Here is a 23,907-nt window from a genome sequence, read left to right on the forward strand (position 1 = left end):
TGCATTCAGCTTCCTGAAAACAGGATAACCTTCAAAACAAACTTCTCAGCTTTCATTACTTTGATTTTCTCTGCAAACAGCAAAGGGGAGGAATAAAATTAAGTAGGGATACACAATATATCGGTGTTAACATCGGTTTCGGCGGATGTCAGTCATATTTAAACACATTAATATAGGGCTCTGTAAGTAAAAACGTGGCCGATATTAACAACAGATGTTCATTTCCATCTTGTTGCTGTTTGTGTTTCAGGAGGGGGAGGGGAGAGGGTTGGCCGTGTGGTATTTGTTTGGTCATGTGACATTGATGGAGATGCAGCATAGGATTGTGGGTGTAGCAATGTCAGGGGTGTGGTCGTGTTTTTAAGGTGTTGAAAAGGTAAGGAACTATGTATAATAAAAGCAACATTAATATCGGATATCAACCTTTCTTATAGTTGCATTCCTAAAAGTATATGAACAGTTATGGTTAGTTATGGATTTTGTCAGCTGGTCTCTCAATGCAATTGATCAAATTTTCTCAACGAGAAGACAGGGTGGAGGAGAGTCCAACTTGTCCGGACTGGACGTTTTTCTCTGGATACACGATGGACTCCTTGCAGAAGTGGAGGATTGTGTGTTTGTCGATAATGTCAGTCGAGGATGTGGAAGATGTGTATATAATTGGATGTTTGATATCAGGATTTCTGCTTTTTGGAGTCAGCAGTTACCTGGCATATCGAGAAATTCGGAGAATGTCAGCAGCTGTTCTGGCAATTGTAAGGCTTCCTGGCATGTATGATGGGATCTTCAGATCGATCAACACTCAGACTGAGATGTTACGTGAGCTGAATCGCAGACTGGATGTGATCCTTACACAGGATCACAGGCAGGTTGCGTTTCCTGGACTCAGGGGTGAAATGGGATAAATCTTGGAGAAAGTTGTTCGCTCGGATCTGGCGGAAAGGACCAGGAATTTGGCTGTTTGGATTCGCCTTTGAGAAGCACCAGTGAGACTCTCAAGGCTGACAGAAAATTAAGAGTCAGCCTAACCCAAATAATTATTGTTTTTCTGAATCTGGTTCCCCTGCATGGCCTTGATGGCTGGCTATCTTCAACTTCTCCTGGAAGTTATGTAACCATGACGCTCTGCTCCCTCTCTTCCCTGAGGACATCTGTGGACCTGCTCAGAACTTTGTGGCCGGTTGATAAACATTCCAACGTACCATCAAGGACAATGGTCTCTGTGACAGTGCTTCATGGACTTACTTGCACACACACACTTACACACACACACATGCTCAAGATAAACATTTGCAAACCCTCACACCACCTTCACCGTTCCCAGCATGATGTTGTTTTGTAAACTTGTTGCTTCTTTGTTCTGAGGTTTTTTACAATCTCAAACTGTATCCTGCTAAGGATAAAGTGTGAAATATGATTTGTTTCCTCTACTTACCTAATGTGGCCTCTTTTCTCATCTAACAAGGGCAGCGCCTGTGAGAGGGCAGCAAAGCCTTGGTGACCCGTCCCCCCCTTGTCTTGTGTCATGATGTATGTTTGGATGGGTTGTACTGGACTTCTAATTTCCCCTCGGGGATCAATAAAGTATCTTTGAATTGAATTGAAAACAGCGGCATTATAAAATTCGCTACAGCAGTGGACACAGTGTCTGTAATGACCAATACCGGGGCGAGAGTGGCTCAGGTGGCAGGTTGCCGGTTCGAACCCCTGCTCAGTCTGTCTCAGACTGGTGGTGCTGATTGTATGAATGGAGGGATGACAGATTGTAGTGAGAAGCGCTTTGGGGTCATCAGAACTTGATTAAGCTCTTTACTAGTGCAGGCTATTTACCACGAACACAACCAAGAAAGAAAACTAAGCTTATATCATTTTACTGTTGAGATTCTGCAGAGAAATGAATGTGCCTCTGACATCTTCATATGATGATTCCAATAACATTTATGGGTACATTTTAAGAAGTAACTTCATGGCCTTGAAATAAACAGTTGAGATACATAGTCATAAATTTTCAATACAAATTGCAGTTTTGTTGCGCTCTTTAATGACGTGAAAGGGAACTGACCATCGGCTACAATGGCTGACAACACAGACAGCAGCGAAGAATCTGATGTTTCTTTAGACATTTCAGTCACGATCAGAGACGCAGCAGAGCCAGAAGAAAGTCGGCTGTCATCAGATGGCAGAGCACAAGGACAACGTTGGACTTGCAAATTTTAACAGCATATATGCTCATTTTATGTCACAATTGTCTTTTATCACATTCTTAATCCTATTATGTCAATTACTGCCCAATTTCTTCAATAAGATGTTTTCTTTAAGTTTCTGTGTCTGTGGGAAAAGGTACAGGTACTTTAAAATATTCCTGTGAAGGCTGAAGGGATTGTAAATACACCAAATCCAGTAGTTCCTGAGGTACAGTCAGGACGGGACATCAGTGTCGTTTATGTATCTCAGTTTGAGCTGAAGTTATAAATCAGCTGTGTGGTCAAGTTATCAAACGCCTGAGAGGTTCTGGTGAACGGTGGTTCTGGTGAATGGTGGTTCTGGTGAATGGTGGTTCTGGTGAACGGTGGTTCTGGTGAACGGTGGTTCTGGTGAAGAGTGTAGACATTTAAGGCCAGAAAACAAACCTTTAATGTAACTGAAATCAGCAGATCAGACATTTTACAAACAGGAAATAAAGTGGTAGTAGTGGTTCTTTCAGGGAATCCTAAATAATATTCCACATATTCAGCACATTCAGCCTCAGTCAGTGTCGACCCACCATCAATAAGCTTCTGGACAGAAACTTGAGTCTGTCAGAGATTATTTTTCCCACCTGATGGATTTTAAAATAAAACTGAACCCCTCATATTTTCTTAATGCAGGCCTGTAACTGTGCGTCCTCGCTGGTGTTACTCTGCCTGCACCCCGTCACAGTTGTCCTTTGACCCCAAAAGTCTGAAAACACAAAGCATAGGAAGAGTCATGAGACGCAGCAGGAGGAAAAACTGAACAATCCTGCAAGACTTACGGTCCCTCTGCTTTGAGAGCTTTCCTTGCTTCTCGAGCTTCATGGTCGTCCCAGATCTTCTTGTAGCAGTAGACCATGACGACGACGAGCCACAGCTGCAGAACCACAATCAGGACGTACATCACTATCTCTGCGATCACAGCCGTCAGCTCTCGATTGGCTGCAAGAAACCAACCAGCCGTGTGTCAGTTTAAAGCAAGCATCTAGACTGTGTTCTGTCCAGGATCTTCTGCTCACCTACAGCCACCACAGTGAGCTCCACCTCCTTCTCCACCACCACCTTCTCATTCTGCAGCAGCAGGAAGAGGGTGCGGTGGAAGGTGCAGCGGTACGTCCCTGAGTCGTTGAAAGTGACATTCTGGATGTAAACGGCCCCGATCTGAACGTCGTCATTCAGGGTTCCCTTCCACTGAAGACGCTCGCTGAAGTCTTCATGGTGGACGATGGCTGTGGGGTGGTCATAGTGGAAAATCTGGGAGAAACAAGCCAAAAATAATCAGAGGCTGATTACAGCACAGGGTTGGGTTTATTTATTAGAAGGAAACGTGAGGCAGCGGAACAACGCCGGTGTTCTGTCCAATCGACATAACCGACAGTCTAACAAGCATGCCCTGTCAGACCAGCATACACTTGATGTTATCGGCTATATTTTGGTTTAATCGCTGACTATGTCCTCAATATCAGTTATGCTTTAAACTTCATTTATGTGTCTGAGGGTTCCTACTTTATTGAAATAACAGTACAGGCAAAACATGCATTTAAATCTACACCCCTGGAAAAAAGCAGATCTACAACGGAGTATTAGGGCCATACTAAGACCCTTTTTAAAATTAGAATTATAAAGTTGTAACATTACGAAAATAAAGTCGTAATACTAGGAAAATAAAGTCATGATATTATGAGAATAAAGTTCCAATATTTTGAGACAAAAAAGTCGTTTTAAAAAAACAAAGGCTTGGATAGAGTAATCAATCAAGCTCACCCAGGGTGAAGACTGCTCTTTACATTGAAGTTGGCTACTTCTTTGATCTTGTAATATTATGGCATTATTCTCGAAATTTTACAACTTTACTCTCGTAATGTTACTATATGTTATATATGTTATATATATATATATATATATATATATATATATATATATATATATATATCTTAGCATGGCCCTAGTACTCCGTCGTAAAATTCAAACAACGAAGCCCTACAATTGTGTATTAATTGTATTAAAACATAATCATAAACATCATGTGCTTACCGTTTTTGTCGTCCGTATGCTGACTTGACGGCTCAAGGGGAATCATGCGCTAAAGCGCATGCGCATTGATGCAAGGCATGCCAATCTGATTTGTATGCTGTTCGGACAGAACACCGGCTCGGTGAGCCAGACTGCTGCATAATGTGATCAATTATATTCAGCTCAGCCAGGTGTAGCTCAGGCACATGTCCTTGGCCCCTTCACTTCTCCGTTTACCTGCTTCTTCTTGGATAATTCAGTGATGCTCGTTAATATTTATGCAGGCAACAATCAGCTGTTTCAACTGAATTTCAAGCGAAGCGGTTTTCAGAACCCCATCTAATTACTTTGGAATTGAGGTTCATGCCTCAAAAAACAGAAAATACTCAAAAAATAAACAATTGAAAAATAAGTCAAATAATAATTCCATCGGAAAGTTAAAGAGGCAATCTAAGATGTGCAGTTCATCAGCTGGTGTTTTACCACCACCTTATGGTCGCAGGCACACAGTAAAATCTATCTCAAACTGGAATAAAAATGGATTCCTGACCTCCCAGCGCATTAATTTACCTCTGCTCACAAATGTTACTAATGAGCCACCTACAGCACGCCTCTCCATGCGTTGCTGCAATGCAGGTTGCAGTATAAACTCAGTTTTTCTGGGCCTCTCAAAAAATGATGGAGCTGGAAATACAGGGACTCTGTGCGATGTGGAGAAGAGTGCAAAGCGTCTGTGTGCAGCAGCATCCAAACAGCATTGGTGTTGATATAAACCTGTTCAACAACATGCCATGCCATACCTGCTTAGACTGAATCAAATGTCTAAAAAACTATTTATGGATAAGCACAGGCCACGAGATGTGATGCCAGTTCCTCATCAATCAATCAATCAGTCAGTCAAAATGTATTTATACAGCACTTTTCACCAGTTCAAGCGCTGCTAAAAGTGCTTTATATAAAAATGAGAAGATATTGAGACAAAAAGAGATAAAAGTGAAAAAGAAGAAAAATAAATAATTCAGGAAATAAAAAAATTGTGCTACAATGTAGCACAATTAATAAACTTTAAAAAAAATATAAAAGGATTTTAGAAGGTACATTAAAAAATAGGCTGCAGGGGTGGCACAGTTGGCTTGCAGCAAGAAGGTCCTGGGTTCAACTCCTGGCCAGGAGTCTCTCTGCATGGAGTTTCCATGTTCTCCCCGTTAATTCATGGGTTTTCACCAGGTACTCTGGTTTCCTCCCACAGTCCAAAAACATGACTGTTAGGTTAATTGGTCTCTCTTAGGTGTGAATGAGTGTGTGCGTGGTTGTTTGTCCTGTATGTCTCTGTGTTGCCCTGTGATGGACTGGCGACCTGTCCAGGGTGGACCCGCCTCCTGCCCATAGACTGCTGGAGATAGGCACCAGCTCCCCTGTGACCCACTATGGAAGAAATAGTATAGAAGATGAATGAATGTTAAAATCTTCTAACCTTTCAAACATCTAGATTTTCTTAACTAACCCAAACTGATATATTTCCTCCTGATGGTTCAGATCCACAGATGGCACCCTGGTAACTGTTTTCACAACGGTTTGTAAATTAAAGAGAGCCCCAAACACCTTAGATTTGACCTTTCACCTCAAAGAACTGTTTGTCTCCAGGCCTCCTGAACAGGTCTTGCTGAACTTTTAGTCCCGTTAACCTCTTCTAACTGCAGGTGGCGTCCGGAGATCTCTGAAGTTGGAGTGTTTTTATCACCTTGCTAAAAACAAATTGTTGTGAGTTAACACAGTAATTCAGACTTTGATCTGTTAAAGTGTAAATGGTAATTTGTCGTTTTTTTGTGACTTCCGCTCCCCTGGAAACACAGGCTGTGAAGGAACATGACCTGGGTTCCAACTTACAAAAATAAACCAATAAGCCTAAGAAGACTTTCTTAAATTGGTCAGACTTTTGCTGAATCCAGACTGATCCAGGTGGTTCTTAGACATTTAATTAAATTCCTTTTTCCTTTCCCTTCAGAAATCAGAAATCCTGTAGTAAAATCTGATTTTTTTTGTCATGGTAAACGTCTAACATCATTTTATTAGAGCAAAGAGCCAAGATTTGGGATGAACAGGAGCTCAGTATAGCCCAGATTCCCAGGAATGTATCTGACTCACATGTCTGAACTCTTCCTCTTCCAGGGGCTTAAAGTACCAGTCCACAGTGGCTCGGGCAGAAACTTCCTCGCGTTTCTTACAGGAAATGCAGCCGAGCAAGAATCCTTTTCCTGCCACGGCTTCCGTCAGCGAGTCCACCTCAGCACAACCTCCATTGCACTGAGACACTTCAGAGGGTGGACATGGAGGGGAAGGAGGAGAACATCAGGACACATGAGCTGACCAGTTAGAACATTGAAAAATGTACAATCAATCTGGGAATAAATGTTACCCTCCTAACAATAGAAACGTAACAATTTTCTTCATGTGTCAACAAAGTGAACTGCTTTCCTTAAAAATCAAACAATCTTTGCATTACTTGATTTGATTTGGTATCAGATTATTTCAACCACAAAGACTCCGGCATGTAACACATACAAGAATACGTTGTTTTTCAGCTTTCCAGGCCCTGTATTTTGAGGACACCAAGTCTTATAGAGATGCAGGTGTCAACAGCTGTCTTTCTGCAAACACGTCTTGAGATGTCAAGCTGTACTGAGTCCTCATCCCATATCTGATTTCTAAACTCTCCAACAGTCTCTGTCAGGGACAGACCGGGACAGCAGGCAGGACAGGCTGGCTGCTGTGTCCTCCTCTTCCTCTGCCAGGCCTATAACATGGGGTTTTCTATTGTCTAGATGAAGCATGATGGACGTCCCTGGAGAAGATGTAGTCCTGAAGGCAACAGATATTGCTTTAAAATCTTTTCTGGATTTTTCTGCATCAATGTTGCCATCACAGAAGAGGAAATAAGCCTGGCTAACAGCAGTGATATAAACCCATACCATGATACAACCTCCTACCACTGCTGAGCCTGGCTGCATGGACTGGTTGCTCCTTTTCCAATTAAGATCTGAAAACAAGATTCTCACATTCATACTGTGTGATGGTCCATCTCAGATGCCTCTAAACCATGACAGGAGGACACTGCCTCTTGCTGAGGAAGACTTTGTGAATATAACTCTGTTTTGCAGAGCTGGACGAAGATCTCGTAATCTCTGCTCTAAGTGGTTTCATTAGCCTTCGGTGAATTGTGGTTGCTTATGCAGAGCCTTTTGAAGGATCAGAAATCACATCCATCCAGCTAAAGCTGCTCTTTAAAATTCCTCCAGATCCTTTTGGGTGGTTTCATGATATTATTCTCAGTGGAAGGCAAAATATGCAAACCCCTTTCAGTTTTCTTCTGAGGAACTTTGTGTTTTATCAATTCAAAGAACCTTTTCTGTTGCCAAGTTGAAGCTCCTCTGAACCTTTTTACTCGTTAGAGACTCAGACAGTCATGGATTCTGAATTCAGACCAAATCACAAGAAAAATTTAAGTTTTAAAACATCTTAGTCCAAATAATTTTTCAGAAATAAAATTCAGGCATTAATGTTCAGGTCTTCAGTCTCAACCTTTTAATAGACTTCATCTCTTTATTAGAACATGCAATGCTGGATGTTGCTTAAGCCTTAAACTTGACGGGTTTTTATTACTTCAAATTTCATATAATACATATTATAGAATATTCTATAGGGAAAAACAGCACCATACCCTCCCCCCATGAGGCCGATCCATGAGGCTTCTGGAACGTTCCTACTTTAAACAAAGTGGATTTTAACGGTGTTGGACTCACCAAAAAGGCTGAAGACGACTAAACAAGTCAAACAGCTTATCATCCTGCACAAAATATTCAAACAGCTGTAGAAGAAAATGCTGGACATTCCCAGATGCAGAAACGTTTCTGCTGACTGAAGTTACTCCTCTGGACTCCTAACTGGCACCATTTTGCTTCTGTGGGATAGGTCCACATTAATCCATCAATCCATGAGAACATGAGACATGAATAATAAGATATTCAGAGCCTCTGAGGAGCCTCTGAGGTATCATGGTAAGCTCTCCCACGGCTGTTTCGTCTGACTTTAAGGCAGTTAAATTTAGAGTGTGTGAATCCAGTGGAGTTGGATGCTAGGGGTGTTGGGAGCCAGCAGAAACCTGAGATGATGAGATGTTCTTCATAACAACGTGATCATCCACAGCAGGACTCTGGTTGGTTCATAGAAGAGAACCTTGGGGAAAAAGTAGTGGAGGGTTTCCTTTTAGAAAAGGATGATTTGAGTTTTATGTATTTATTCTCTTCTTTCTCTGCAAGGAACAGCAGGTCGTTTGTGCAAAGTCGCCTTGTAGTGTTTTGTTAAACAAATATGTGAAGTTCAGAGCAAACACTGAGGGTGAAAGCAAAGCTTGTCATGTGCAGCTGGAGGGTTTCTTGTTGACTGTAAAAACAGATCATGTTCTGTGGGTCAGAGGTCACGGCACACACTCTAGCTGGATGAGATTTGCTGTTTGACCAAGGACACCCCAGCAAAGGTTGTGTATTTTTGGTAACAAACTCTCTGTCAGCTGATCTGACTGATTTAAATAATTGTTGCTCTAAATGTGCTTTATTCATTTTATATAATAATAATTTACGTCAATATTATGTCAAAATAAAAACTCCTTTACATTAGTAACTTTGTGTCGAACATCGATATAAACTGTAAAGAGGAGAGACCCTAAAACACAGCCTTGAGGCACACAAGCTAAATCACTGAGAACAGCAGCAGTGAAACCCTGGAGTATTATACTCTGCTAACCAGGAAGATCATTTGAAAACCAGCTGTTGGCTTTGTCTGACAGAGCCAGAACTCAGAGCCTCTGGTAAGTTAGCACGATGGGTGCAGCGGTGGCACAGGAGTGAAGCACGTAACCCATGCAAAGGGTCTGCAGTCGTCACGGGTTCGAGACCTTTGGTTGACCTTTACTGCAAGTTTTCCTTCCCTCTGAATTACTGTCTGTCAACTCACAATGTAAAGGTCACTAGAGCCACAAAGATTTGAGTAAAAAAAAGATGTCATGGCTTATGTTATCAAATCTTTTTGACAACTTTATAAAAAGTGAAGCAAAGCAGTCTTTAGCATCCAGACGTTTGAGAAAAACGTTGAAGACTTTAGAGGGAGCAGTTGTAGTGTTTCCTCTGTTTCCTCTAACAGAATGATAGGTAGATGTGGATCAAATAGAACTGCATCTCCAACCTTTGCATAAAGGAAATAAAAAGGTGTATCTAATTATTTTGGATGGAAAAGACCTGGTTCAGTGGCTCATCCATAGAATGTGCAGCTTGGCATTAGAAAAAAGGGGGACAGTTACCTGATGTTTGAATCCAAATTCATCACTTAGTAAAACTCTAAGCTTTACAGTTTATTACACATGTCTCACCTTTCTTTAAATTCAAACGTTATTTTCTTTGTTTTTTTTACAGTTTGCGGTGTTCATTAATTTTTTTAGTATAAATGATATGTAATCCACAGATTTCAGTGAAATCTCTCTGAGCTGCTCTTATCTATACTGGAGAGGCCATCTGGGCAGTCAGGACAACAAGGCTGTTGAAGTCAAGGCTCACAAAACAGACCCTGACTGAAGGCCACGCCGCACGCTGACTGAACACCCGCGTGGCAGAAACAGCACGTCTGCTGACGTGATGAATATAACAAGTATAGCGACCTGTGAACTGCTGGGTCACATTAAACACGATGTGTGGGCATATGGGTGTGTTTGTGATGATGCAACACACAGCGTAGGGTCCCTGCTCCTTCGACCTTAAACAAGAACAGAAATCAGGCCGAGCAGAAACATAAACAGGGGAGCAGCTTAAATTCCCTCATGGTGGCACACTCATGGGAGGGGGGGGTACTTCAAGGAAATGTTGATGTATGATAAACCCTGCATGCATGTGTACACTGGCCAGAACACGGAGAGAGACAGCTCCTCTCTCACTTTGCTGCTGCTGCTGGTGCCTCTTTTATTTTTAGCTCAGCTCTAGTTTCCAGTCGTCCCATTCAGCTGCTGGAGGCTGCACATCTCCCAGGGAGCCAGACACAAGCTGCCTGCTGCACAGGCTGCAACATATGAGCCGCGCTTGGACGTGCTGATCATTACAGGAGCTGATAAACGGGAGGCTGAGGGGACGAAGGGGGCTTTGTGAGCTGATGGGACATTTGGAAACTGCAAAGTCATTGTGATGCTCTGCTGTTGATGTGAAGGGAGACCACTGCTGACTCAGAATCAAACCTGACACGCAGGTAAACGCTACTTTATAACTGTACAGATTTATATTCCCATACTTTATACAACTATGGCGGTTTAAATCTTAAAGTGTGAGTACCTTTACTATCTGGATTTAAATGTAGAACATTAAAAGGATGTAAATCCTTCTAGGAGTTGTATGTTTGAAATAGTGTGAACACCCTGTGCAAAACACCAAAACCATTAGATTGCTTTAAAATCACAATAACATAAATTCATGTTATATATTGTGGTAAATCGGGTTTGACAGTTTTCTGTCTAACCCAACTGCACTTCTGAGCATTTTTAAATTCAGATTAAATTGGCCACAAATGTACTTAAGAAATGTTTTTACAATTATTTTAAGAATTTATTAAATGTTTGTCCATCACCTGCAATCATGCAAATAATGCCACGTTTTAAAGGCACCTGCTGCCTCTGTGGTTCTGATACCTATTTGCACATACAATGTGAGATGCTAACATGGGAAAAATGTTGAAATTTAAGCCTAATAACTGAGTAAACAAAAACGATAACTAAATGGTATTACATGTTCCAGAGCCAAAAAAATGAAGCTTTAGCATTTTAAAGAATACAAAATGTAAAGTTAAGTCAGATATTGTGGTAAATATGATATCCTGCAGATTGTTTCACTTGTGTAATGACAGTTTCTAAAAAGACTTTCACAATTTATTAAATAAAAGGATGGTTGTTTTTTTTTTTAGAAACACCAATTTAAACTCAAATGCCCACAGAGACTGTAAAATGTTTTGTTTTGATGCCAAGCATGCACAAAAGTATATATTTTTTTCACAATCAGCAATGAAGCAAACAATGCAGTATTTTACAGCTCCTGCTCTGATATCAACCTGCCAAAACAACAAGAGCTCCCAGTAAGAGTTGAAATTCATCTGAAAACCATATCTTCTTTATACAGGTATAGCATTATATCTTTGCATATTAACATGTGTGCATTCTTTAAATTGCATGGGATGATATAATTTTCTTTTCAGCTGCAGTCAAGGTGACCTACCATCAGGTCCTTTAGCTGTTTATGTCCAGCTGAAGACATCCTATCTCCTTCTGGTGGGAATCTGTCGGATCAGATGAAGTGATGCAGCAACAGGAAGCAGGTGGGACTTCAGTTTGCTTTACACATTCAGTCCTAAGCATCATTAGCTTTCAGTATTTATTCAGTATTTTAGCGAGTTTGTGCTGAATATAGTTTCACCAAACATTAAACAGAGAATTAAGCGATTAGGTTTAAAATAAAAAGTTACACTGACACTGATTACACACTAGATGTCACAATGACTCCGTGAATTTATTGAAGCTCACATTTTCTCCCTTGAAATTAACTCTTTAGTTCAGAAAGTTGTGTTACTTTTTCTGCGTTTGTTGTTCTGTTTCGTGACTGGATCTGTCATTGTAGCTTTCATATGGACACAAAAAAACAACGTTATTTAGGCGAAATCTAAAAGTGTTTGCAACATAATCGCCTCTACATCGAAGCAACGAAAGATGCCTATATTTTAGTCGTAAAATAAATGTGATTAACCTCTAATTTTAATCGGTTTTCAGTGTTTTTGTGTGGTATAACACTCCTTCCTCTCACCACATCTGTGGGTACAGTTATTTTCCCGGAGTGTACCAAAAAGTTTTTCAGAGGGGGGTTTCCACTTGTTTAACTTGAAGAATGTTGCCCTTTAAAGGTAGAGTTTAACATTTTTATCTAGTATATGTTAAATGACGCCTCTAAAGGTATCATTCTAGATGAAATTATTTGTTAAATATCCCGATTAGATCTATATTTTGTCTCGGTTCGGTTCGGTGTCGTCCCCTCTCTCTTGAGTCAGTCGGCCGGTTTACCGACTTCGTTCCTTTCACTTTCCGACTAAAGTCGCTTTTGTTCGGCTCTTTAAACCGAGTCCATTCGGGTCCACGGCCAAGCTGGCGTCGGTTTTTTTTAGCTTTAAATAGTTCTGATAAAAGTGTTTGTAACAAGGTGGAGATGGAAGAGGTTGAGACAGTGTTGCGTCTACTGGAAGTTAAACCCTGTTGGTGATCGGTTTTTGGGCCTTTGGGGGTCCGCGGGGAGCAGCCGTTAGCGGCTAGGAGCCATTAGCATCGACCGGTAGATGCCTCCTCCTCCACCTTGTTCTCCTCCTGCTGCTGCTGCTGCTGCTCCTCCTGCTCCGATTCCCCTCTAAGAATGTTGATGTGTTCCTGTGAGAAAGTCGATTTCAGCATCACTTCCCGAACCGTGGCCCGGCTCGTTTTAGAGGCCGAACAGGACGGCAGAACCGCAGAAAACTCATCCAATGGGAGGTAGGAGCTTCAACTTTGGGCGTCAAGTTGTTGGTTTGTGAAAACTTTCCTCAGTACTTTAAAGCTCAAATAGGAAGATTTTAAACGCGTTTCCACACATTTAGAGCTTTTTTTTTTAGGGAGCTAAACTCTGGAAACCTACATTACTTACATTTCACAGTTTATTATCTTTATTCATGAAAATGGGAGGAAAGTGCCACCTGCAATGCTTTTTGGGCATTTAAAACACCTAGGATGTGGAGGGGTTTGAAGAACGTTTTGACTGAAATACTCAATATTATCCATTAGATTGTATCTTTGAGTAAAATGGGTAAAACAAATAAAACTGTTAAGTTCAGTTTATTTATTTATATGGTGCCAGCTCTCAACATCAGAAGCTGTGCAGAACAAAGGGACTTCTGGCAGGACCCAGGTCCACGCCAGCAACCACGAGCTGTTGAAGAGGACTGAGTCAGGAGTACTTTCTATGTTAAAGAAAAACTCAGACACAAAGTTAATGGCAACAGTAGCTTCGTTAGTGCCTGAAGAAAGCTAAGCTAAGTAGAAACCTCTGAGCCAGTGACTACAGAGATTACAGCAGTTAGCTGCTGCAGTAGCTCCTTCAGTGAGTTCGCCTAGAAAAGAAGAAAAAGCGGGCCAAGTGCGCCATCTGTAAAGAGAGAACACGAAGTTATTGCCAGAAACAAAAATGTGCAACATGAGTGGTGAAAAAGCAAACAAAAACTGTTCGATAAGTTTCTAAAACCTGAACTGGATGAAATGTGGGTAGCCTGCAGCAGCAACAGCTTGGGGAGGGGCAATGTTGTGTTACTGCATCTCACCTGAGAAAAGTCTGTTCCATCTGACACTTTCAGGTATGTCATTAAGACTGTTGTTAACAGTGTTGAAAAGTTTGTAGTTTTTTAGACTACAGCTGTTGGTCTTGATCATTTGGAAGCAGTGAAACATCTTTTAACCAAAAGCCAAATCGGACTCTATCTAGCTACTTTTTTCCTGTTTCTTTTGGGTTTGTGTGGTTCTGCTGGTCCAGAACCTCGTCGGATCATTATGGTGAATCTCTCCTCCTTCAGATTGTTTGGGTTTTTAGGGAAATATGTGTTGTATGCATTCAGGATTAGGCTTGTGAGGACTGCTCTGAGATTACGGGGGATTACTCTGGACAAACAAGTCGCTGCCAAGATTGTTCTTGTTCAAACAGATCCCTCAGAGTGTTGGACGTGCTGGGCCCTTTTCCTGCTTTGAAGGCAAACAATGGAGCGGAGCTCAGACACAGCAGCTGTCCGCGCTGCAGGACACAGCTGCTGCAGGATGGTTGCATGGTTGTTTTGGGGCTGGATCTGTGTCTCCAGTGTGTTTGTGTCTGCTGATGTTGGATTCTTCTCTCCTTTCTGTTTCCTCCATCGATGAAGCTGCAATGACAGTCCAGACTTTCAGCGACTTCGGAGTTATTTTTAAGGGAGTTAAATCTACATGGTCTTAAATATTTCCTGTATTATATTTTTAATTTATTTAAGTCTTATGTTTCTAATGTTATTCACTAATAGCAGGCAGTGTATATTTAAAAAGGTTTGACTTGAAAACAGGGATTTTACCAGTGGGCTGAAGCCGTCATCAGTAACCAGTATGAGGCTCATTGTGTCCTCTCTGGAGGTTCTGAAGTCAGGTTAAGGTCATGCTGGTCTTACGTTTAAATATTACTGACATTCAAAAAGTTTTAAAACATCTGAAGTTTAACTGACAGAAAGTCAAACAATAAAACATTTGTCGTGAAAGAATGAAGATATGGTAAACGTATGCGTTATAAATAAACCGTATTGATCAGGTCCGTACTGGAACAGGAGCTGATCAACATCTGTCATATGATACGTCATATTCTCAGAACTGGCAGAGCAGACGCAACACGTCTCACAATCTACAGGCAGGTTAGTGAAGAAATGTTGTAGAGAACTGTCAGGCTGAACAACAAGTCTCTGCTCTCTCCACTCTTCAGGTAGACACAGATCAGGTTTTGCTCCAGCTCTAACGAACGCCCATTGGATCGTGCAGAAGCACGCCTGAAGTTTGGATTCAGGGTGTGAGAACGAAGGAAGGAAGGCGCTCTGAGAGAGATGCTGAGGCTGACGGCGTCTGATGGGACGTTTTCGGCTGGAGATCTGAAGGCTGTTTGGCCAAAGAGCGGAGGTGCTTGTGAACATCTCTCACACTTTGTTCCACTGGGTCTTCTTTAAGTGTGAAGGAACATCTTTGTCACTGGAAACTGTTCTGTGGTCTTGCCACCAAACCTTCCTAAGCGTCACAGGAAGTGTGACCCAACTGCTGTTCAACAAAACGGGAGTTAGTTTTGTGGTTTTACTTTTGGCACCAGAAGCGTCATGATGGAGACACGGTCTGACCTGCTTTTGTTTAGACAGCAGCTGTTTTTTCCTTGTTAGTGACTCGGAGAAAAAGCCAGAAGATGACCACGTCCTCTCCAGTTAGAGCAGAGAGTTTCACTCTGGCTCAGCCCATCCCCGTCCCGACACTGACCATCCTGCCTCCGTCCTCGGACACAGAGTCCTGGTCTCACTCTCCCAGCCCCAGACTGCCTCGCTCTTGCCACCCCGGCCAATCCCACCGCAGCAGGACTAGAACCAAGAGACGGAACGCAGCGAAGCAAGGCTGCGCTCCTCAGCTGGAATGGGTTGAAACGCCACAGATTGTCGTGGAGGAGTCCGTGGAGAGGGGCACCACCCGACAGCGCTGCCCCTCTCCTTCAGTGACCACTCAGATGGACTCAGAGAGGCAAAGTGAGGACAGTCCTTCACATGATCTCCTCCTGCCGCCGTCTCGCTCCTGGTCCCATAGCCCCTCACCCAGCCGGCGGTCTCGGTGGTCGCTCAGGAGCCTGTTGAGCAGAGACTCCGACTTGGACGGCTGCAGGTTAGTGTGCAGGATTCATCCCAGATAATCAGCCTGCGAGCAGAACAGTCACAATGGAAGAACTTCAGCGTGTGTGCTCTCTCTGTACCAGAGCCCAAACTCACTATAAAAGCTGCAGCAGCACCACATCAAGTTCAGAGGTTTAGAACAGAGTGTCCTGTCTGTCGGTGCTGTGGTTTACTGCCTCCTGGCTGCTCCACGCTTTCTAAAACTTCAGCTAATTCACATTCAGGTCCAGTGAGACAACAGTTCACAGCCGGAGTGGATAACTGCTTCTTACTCACGGCAGAGTAGGTAACTTTTCTCAAACAGTTTTAGATCAGGGTGGATGTTCAGTGAGTAGCTGATCAGGCTGTCAGAATCCTGATAAAGTTCAGTTGACTCATGGTTCACTCTGACGTCAGAGTTCTAACGAACAAACAGGCCTGGTTTCTGATTCAGTCAGAACATGTTGGCTGTATAAACTACATGTAACCTGCAGCTTATTGGTGTTTTAATCCAGTTTAAAGGACAGCTGACATGTTCTAGAGGCGCAGCAGAAATTTAAACAAAGACGGTGAGATGCTGCCGTGGTGAAGGAAGCAGAGCTGGGTCGGTCTTAAGGAGATGGAGGCGGGGATCATCAACCATTTATCTTTCCCTGGAATGATTACATCATCTCCAGCCAATGGGAGTGGGTTCTGAGTCTGATGATGTCATGTGAATCCAATCAAAAAAGACTGTCCATCACTGCAGTGGGCTACAGAGGGCATGCTCCCCATGGACAGCTGGAACCTTGTCCTCTCTGTACATGCATCGTTTTATTGACCCAGTTATGCTGCTTGGCTGCATGTATGCAGCATATTAATGATGATTCACGCATGCAGCATAATAACGATGCATGTATGCAGCATCGAAAGACTTTCTTAGTAGCTGGTTAACTTTGGGTCAGCTTTCCTTCATTCATGTGTTCGGATCTCTCACGTAGAGACACCAGGAACAGGACGGTCCGTTTAGAGCGCTGTTGTTTTAATGAAGATCCTAGCCTAGTGTTTTACTCCTGTAGACGTAGTCAGAGCAAAACTCTTTTCTAGACACAAAATAGACAACATCACCCGCTTCATTAATCCGATAAAGTAACGCTAGTCAGTCATTTAAACATAAACAGCATGAGAACTTGGTTGAAAAGTTGTAGTGAAAGTAAAAAACCCGAAGGTTTGCAACATTTGATGTTAAATCAAAAACGAGGTCCTACATAGATGTCATAGTTTTCCTGCAAAAACTGGATTTGTAATGTTTTCTTTGTAAAAGTGGATGGAAGCAGCTAGAAATCTCAGCTTTCTACATGTTTAATTTAGAGGGTTTAACTGCACAACAGCACCACTGTCACTTCAGCTTTACCACAACAGAAAACCCTGAAGGTTCCCAGTAGAACTTCAGTTTTCTTACAATTATTTGTTTCATGAGTGAAATTCAAGCTATTAAAAAACGGAAACAGATGAAAATATTGCTGCTCTAAAGCATTTTGTTGATTTTTTAACTCTCGACTGCAGTGCAGTTACTTATTGCAGGTAAAACAGACGCACAGAGCAGAGGGTTGACGTGTTGACTGTAAATATAAGCTGTTGGTATACACATGTGAACACTCGGCTTATCCTCCATCACATCGTGTGGAACAGGGAAAATTTCTCCAACATGGTGGAACGGATGCTGACTGGTGGTCGTGGATGTTATTGGACCTGTTCGGCTGTGAAGCTGTACTGTGGGTTTCATTCACTTTGCTGTTTTATGGACAGTTTGTATTTGTTTGAAGGTATTTCAGTGACTGAAGTCCGTTTCTAATCTGTTTTAAGACATTATCCATCACTGCCAGACCTCCGCTGCTGATCTAAATGCCAACAGGAAGTAGATGAAATGCCCTCAAACCATCTTCGTTGGTTTCCCTCACATCCTCTGCTTTTATGTTGTTGGGTTTTTTTTTTTTTTCCATTTTTGTTGTTTCTGAATCGTTAACTTCATTCGGACTTCCCTAAAGCAGATTACACAGAATACCCGAGATGCATGTGGGCCGGGCTCAGGCCAGTATAGATTATGATGTGGACTTTAATCCAGAGATGGACACAGAGCTTTAGGGTTAAAGGATTAGGTGGGCTCTGGGCCGTGGCCAGGTGCACTGAACGTAAAACCATTCATGTATGACTGACTGCAAGCTGAAGAGGCCAAATATTCTGATGTATGAGGAAACCAGCAAACATTCCTGAGATGAAGCCAAGCTCAAGATTCAGTTTTAAATCTAGACAGGTCTGCTGAGTTTTATTCTTCTGTATTCAGATGAAAGCTTCAGTTTTCCTCTGCCTTGTCATCCTTATTTGAGCCCTCAGAGCAGACCAGGAAGGCCTCATTCAGTCTCCTCCTCCTCTTCCTCCTCCTCCTCCTCGGCTGCAGTGGGATTAGGGGTAGGCACAGAGACGGGAGCCCGTTACCGGGTCTCGTATTCGGCACAGAGGTAGTGGGTCTGTCTGGTACCTGTGAGGTGCAGAGGCGCGTCGGCCACGATGAGAAACTAAGGTCCGACCGCGGGGCGGCGACGCTTTCCGATCCGAGGCAGAGTGAATGAAACGCGGCCGAGCAGCGGACATTTATTCGCCCCCTCCCTGGATCACCGGACCTTCTGTGTCTGCTCGCCGGGTATAGAACCACCAAACAGCGGGCTTGCAGGTGGTATTTTGCGGATATCAGCTGGATCTCTGACGTCTCATGACATGTTTGAGTAAGTGTTGTTGAAACGAGCTGCAGCGGTGCTGCGATGAGCGCTGAGCCGTTTTTCTGCGCTCATAGCCCGGCTTATCTTCGGTTAAATAAACCATATCCTGCAGATTAGAGCACTGAGGTTGTGTTTGTGAAGGTAAACAGTGCCATCTGATTGCACCGGGGCTCCTCCACCCGTCCATCCCTGCACGGTGCTAACAGGAAGGGTCCCTGCATGGACGCTGGGTTGACTTTGTCCTGCATCTTGACCCTTTGGACTGTTATGTTGCAAAGCAGCTCATGAGGCTGTCAGTCTGCAGGCTGCATATCAGCAGATTACCTGTTAGCTGTAATCTGAGAAGAGCAAACAGCAGAAGCATTTAGAAATCATTTTATGACAGCTTTCATGTAATAAACCTGGGATGATTGAGCTTCAGACCTGCTCACTCCATTTAACCTGAACACATGTAACTGCTGCATTTCCCTCTCGATCCTGACCTGTTGATCTTCTGAAGGACAGCTTCCTGGTCCTGCTGGTGATTGGTTATTCCTCCATCTATAACTGGACATTGACTGGTTACCAGTATGAAGGATTACCAAGGTTTATAACAGTTATGGCTTTCAAAGTCTAAATTTCCATTATATGGTTCCTTCATTTTCTCTGAATAAAATTTTCTTTGGCTGAATGGAGCATAGAGTCCCTACCCTATGCTGTGCACTGCTGGTCAGCTGGCTGAGGGAACGCTACTAAACCTTTCCTTCACTTGCAAGAAAGACTAATACAGTTAATATTGTGTTGAAACTGCAGTAAAAATATATATTTTGCATAACAAGCGAATTTACTTTGGCAGCTTTTAGATTTTTAATGATTATTCCTGCAGTGGTAGGGATATTTGTTGCTTTTCAGTTGTTTTTGATTCATTTGGTCTTTTTAATAAATGTAGACCATGTCGTATTGTTAGGTTGACGCTGTGGTATTTTCACTCAATGCTGTGAGAATCTCCATGCCTATCTCTAACTGAGCTGCACCACAGTTTTTATCCTTTCTGCAGCTTTTTAAGCCCTTCTCCAGACATGAGCTCTGGAACATTAATGGCTTCATCTGTTGGTTAAAGCTTTCAGACACATTAACGCTCCGGCAGCTTCAGATTGATTCCATCAATGTGAAATCCCACAGAAATGTGTCACTTTTCCAGTTAAAGTTTTGCGTTTCCTTGTCTTCCGCGCCTGTGATACTTTTAAACTGCTGGATCTGGCAGATCTGCAGTTTTCTAAGAACAGCATTTTATTTAGCTATACATGTTGTGAAACTAACAGCCTTTGCTAAAGATATGTTAGTCTTTTTTATTGTAGCAGCATAATCTCACTGATTTCATTTATTTTAAAACCTTTAATTTGAGAACGTTTATTAAGCAGGGAAACAAATCTCATCTTAAGAAATTGTTTTAATTTTTTCTACTTTAAATATTGCTTATTGTTTCTCACGGTTTCTTTATATTTAGTTTTCTAGCAAAGTTCACATCAAGCTAAAAAATGGTGTGTATTGTTAAATGTAAAGAAAAGATGAAAATGATTCTCGTCAAATCTTTTTATTGTCTTCATCCTCTTTGTGTTGATTTGACTCAGGGAACAAGTGTTCGACCTACAGTTGTGGTAAAACATTTAAATATAGCACTCTAAATTCTATTAATCCAATTTCAGAGAAAAATGTGGAAAATAATTTCATTCCCTCTGTTAAGTACAGTAGAGGATGTGTGATGCTGTGGGCATGTTTCTCATCCAAGGGCATTGGGAACCTGGTTGTAGTGTGTGGCATCATGGACTCTTTGAAATACCAGAACATTTGATATAAAATAATCAGTTGAACTCTGTCAGAAAATTAATCGGGTCTTTCTTCCTTCTGCCCTGGCTAAAGCATTTGGCCCCCAGTGGCCCATCGCTCTGCGTTCCAGCAGATAAACTGTGATTGTGCAGCCTGGTGGGTGAATGTGGCTCTGGTGTAAATGAGCTCGGTATCACTAGTCGGTCCATGGGCCATTTATAGTGATCCAAATCAACAGACATGTTTCACCAGACACACAATCTTCTACAACCATCTCAGTCCCCAGACCAGAATCCTGCAGGGATCCTGTGGGCCGAGCTGAAGAGAAGAGCCAGGATTCTGGACCTTCTAGAGAGATTGTGCCAAGAGGAATGTCTCAGATCCATTTGTAACGATGGGAGGTGTTACAGAAGGAGAATAAGTGCTGTTCTGTGGGTATCAGTGATGTTGCCTCTAGTAATTGTGTTTAAAAAAAGTAACCATCTCCTTTTTCCATCCACTAGATAAATGTACTCGGATTAAAGGCTGATTTGCTACATTTTTCAGTGAGATTATGCTGCTGAAATTATTTGAAGGCTTTTGCAGATCTTTGACCAGGCCTGCCAGCCAATGTGTCTGCATCTGTTTATGTGAACTAAACGGTGGAGGGTGGAAGTCCCACACAGAGCCGAAGCTGCAGCCGGTTACAACAGTTGGTCTTCGTTCATTTAAAAATGAGAAACGTCTGAAAGTGATTCTGATCACATTGATTTCAGACGATGCCAAGATGTTCAGTGACCTTCTGCAGAAGCAGAGAGAGTTTTTCATTTTTGACAACGTTGATGGGCGCTAGGGAACAAGTGGTCTTCTGAAGCAGGGATGCAAGTTTCTGCAGAAGATGGAGAAAGAAAGGTTCCTGGTTTGGTTTATCAGGATAATTTTAAATGTTCCTGGTAAAATGAAAAGTGCATTAGTTAAAGAGGAGTTGCCAGGATTCTGAATTAATTCAGAATACATTTGCAGACATGAAGCTATCAGCAATATTGCTCAATCCCCAGCTTTAGGCAGCAGGCCTGGAGGTTACCACTCATCAGGAGAATTTTAACTGCTCACAGAAACTGGGATGAAGTTTAGATGAGTGATGGTTCTGATCGGGGCGGTCATGTTTCACCTCCTCGTGACCTTCTTCAATGTTCAGTTGAATCAAAACATTTGTTCATCCTAATAATTGTTCCTCTTCCTGTTGGTTAATTGATGAATTTGAGCCTTTCTGACCCAAACACATTAAACTAGACATAGAAGCAGATTAAATGACTCTCTGGGTCATTGTTCTTCATAGCGTAAAAGCACAACTAAAGCATAAACACTAATGTTTACCATTTATTCCATAACCTTCCAGCCGGAGAAGTCCTGGATTATTGGTAGATCTTGTGGTCGACCTCATGAAGTCTCTGTGGTTATTTGCTGTTTATTTCCTCCTGATCTCAGAATGGGTCGATCATGGTACAATCTCTCTGATCCTCTCTGATGTTGTTTTTCTGCCCTGATGAAAGATGAATTACATCATCCAACCTCTGAACGTCTGACCTCTTTATTATTGTTTCATGGTTGATATTTCTTGACTGGCCCGTCTGAGATTTAAATATCTTGCAGCAGTTTCAGTCCTGGTGAGCTCAGCTGATGGCTTTGGCCCTAAATGTCCCCTCGTTCGTCCTCAGTCGACACAGATTTATCAAACAGGAAACGCCTGCAGCTAATTTTATTTTCATAGCATGACATTAAAGAAAGGAAAAAATATGAAAGCGTCTCCTCTGTTCTTCCTGTGCTAACTCCTCTGTCTGTTTCTCTCCAGCACGGCCAGTAACTCTCCACGCAGCACCCCCGGCAGCTCTCCCTCCCTGCGACGGAGGGTCCTCGGGGGAAGCAAGGCCAGCGAGAGCGAGGGAGGAGGAGGAGAGAAGAGTGGCGGAGGAGGAGGAGGTTCTGACAGTCCACTGCCCTCCGTGGCCTCTGCCTCCTCCCTGTCCTCCGCCTACCCACTGGCTTCTCGCCACTTCAGCCGTAATGCCAAGGTAAGGTAGAAGATCAGAGCTGCCTCAGTTCAGGGTGGAGTTTGATCATCTGCCTGAAGGAGCGTGGGCACCTCCGGCTGAATCTGACATTTTATGATGTTTCTGCTCACTGGAACTCAGGTCAATGTCAGGTTGATGGACTGAGCTAAAACAGCAATAATGGGCTGGTGAGAAATGAAGGATCCGTCTCTCAGAGCAGGATCTCAAAGCTGCTTCAACATTTTCACCTCATCTATAGGTGATAGGAACACTTTTATGTGAAAGGCTTAAAGGGTTTTTTTCAATTGTCTCCACCCTCATTAAACACAAAAATTACATTTTAATTTAATTCAGTTTATTTATTTAGCACCAGTTCAAAACAAATATCATCTTGGGACAAACGGGTCAAATTCAAATGAGATCCAATAGAATCCAGATCCGTCCAAACTCAGTTTATATTAATCCAGTTCATTTCACTGCAGTCTGATCATAAAGTCCAATTCAGTTATTGCCGGATGCTCATATTCATCTAGTTGTATAATTCCAGTTAGGAAACACTTGTCTGTCTCAGGCCAACGGACTGCATCGAGTTGTTAAATGCAGCAATCCCTCCTCCTGAGCAAACGTCTGGAGACAGTGGAGAGGAACAACTCTCTTTTAACAGGAAGAAACTTCCAGCAGAACCAGAACAGGCTTTGTATGGGCGGCTGTCTGCTCCGACCACCTGGGTCTAGCAGGACTTTCTGTGCGAAAGATTTACAGCTCTGTGAATGGCTCCGTGCAAGCAAGAAGGATGTCTGACTGAGTCAGGGCTCCTTTCTATCAGTATCAGTTCAATTAAAGTAGTACCTCATCTGAAAGACACAGACACCAAGCCAGGTGTACTTTCTATGGAAAGAAAATGTTGCGAAGGACCATAAAACTAATGGCAGAAATCATATTAAATAACACATAGATGGAGATCAGCAGGCGATCATATTAGGAGGGAAAGTGGTCGGTATCTGCAGAACGCTGGTTGTTTAGGAGCTCTGAATTACTATTTGTCTGAATGCTTTCAGAGTGAGAAAATCTGGAAATTGGACCTTTTTATATTTCTGTTTAAATGGCTGACACACAACGATGACGCCAGCTTCGCTGTGTGAACGTACCTCAGATAACTGACACAAGTGTTGCTGTTCGTCAGCCAGACTGAAAACTGTCCGTTTTTGTGCTTCCCTTTCAGTAAGGCACCGTTCACTCCACATTAGCACCAGCATGGCACTTTGAACATGGCTGGACCAAAGCAAATCAGTAAAACATTTCCCAGTCATCCTACCAAAATGTTCTGGTACCACACCTGTTCTGAGATGTTTCTTTACAGTGTAGAAAATGTCCATATATGGCAGGTTTCTGCGCCTGCACCATCAGATTCAACTTTACTGTGGAGGTGTAATATGAAAGTGCTTGGAGCACCGCCTGTCTGGTAGCATGAGGCCACTGCAGCCGTCCTCCTGATTCTCCATAGTTACTTGGGCTTGAACAGCCTTCACATGAATGGCCACTGCTGCTACCTGGCAGAACCCAGGACCC

At 42.6% G+C, this 23,907-nt stretch overlaps 2 protein-coding genes across 8 annotated transcripts in view; one reads left to right on the forward strand and one right to left on the reverse strand.

Moving 5' to 3' along the window:
* Window positions 1–2,018: 2,018 nt before the first annotated feature.
* On the reverse strand, window positions 2,019–8,345 carry si:ch211-225p5.8 (uncharacterized protein LOC555567 homolog). Its single transcript, XM_047360361.1, has 6 exons — window positions 8,045–8,345; window positions 6,390–6,556; window positions 3,251–3,485; window positions 3,014–3,173; window positions 2,890–2,940; window positions 2,019–2,147 (listed from the first exon to the last, which is right to left on the reverse strand). The coding sequence occupies exons 1-5, from the start codon at window positions 8,130–8,132 to the stop codon at window positions 2,895–2,897; spliced, it is 696 nt and encodes a 231-aa protein (XP_047216317.1). The 5' UTR covers window positions 8,133–8,345; the 3' UTR covers window positions 2,019–2,147; window positions 2,890–2,894.
* A 1,841-nt stretch (window positions 8,346–10,186) lies between these two features.
* Window positions 10,187–23,907, forward strand: part of gramd1a (GRAM domain containing 1A) — a 41,267-nt gene continuing 27,546 nt past the window's right edge. Inside the window, exons 1-5 of one of the 7 annotated variants that reach the window (XM_047360466.1) lie at window positions 10,187–10,529; window positions 11,363–11,449; window positions 11,526–11,645; window positions 14,831–15,021; window positions 22,140–22,359. Coding sequence is in view for 4 of the 7 variants with exons in the window: in XM_047360461.1 (XP_047216417.1) it covers window positions 15,296–15,759; window positions 22,140–22,359 (684 nt within the window). In the remaining 3 variants the exon portion in view is untranslated. The other 6 variants (XM_047360467.1, XM_047360468.1, XM_047360464.1 and 3 more) reach the window with 6 other exon arrangements.

Source organism: Girardinichthys multiradiatus, chromosome 3 (assembly GCF_021462225.1).
Source record: "Girardinichthys multiradiatus isolate DD_20200921_A chromosome 3, DD_fGirMul_XY1, whole genome shotgun sequence".
NCBI lineage: Eukaryota > Metazoa > Chordata > Actinopteri > Cyprinodontiformes > Goodeidae > Girardinichthys > Girardinichthys multiradiatus.

Bases quoted from the DNA above. Each gene is read 5' to 3' on its own strand.
- si:ch211-225p5.8 (XM_047360361.1), bottom strand. From the start codon at position 8,132: ATGTCCAGCATTTTCTTCTACAGCTGTTTGAATATTTTGTGCAGGATG. The intron at 3,174-3,250 runs GTGAGCAGAAGA...GGTTTCTTGCAG, and splicing joins GCTCACTGTGGTGGCTGTAG to CCAATCGAGAGCTGACGGCT. The intron at 2,941-3,013 runs GTAAGTCTTGCA...TTGTGTTTTCAG, and splicing joins GCTCTCAAAGCAGAGGGACC to ACTTTTGGGGTCAAAGGACA.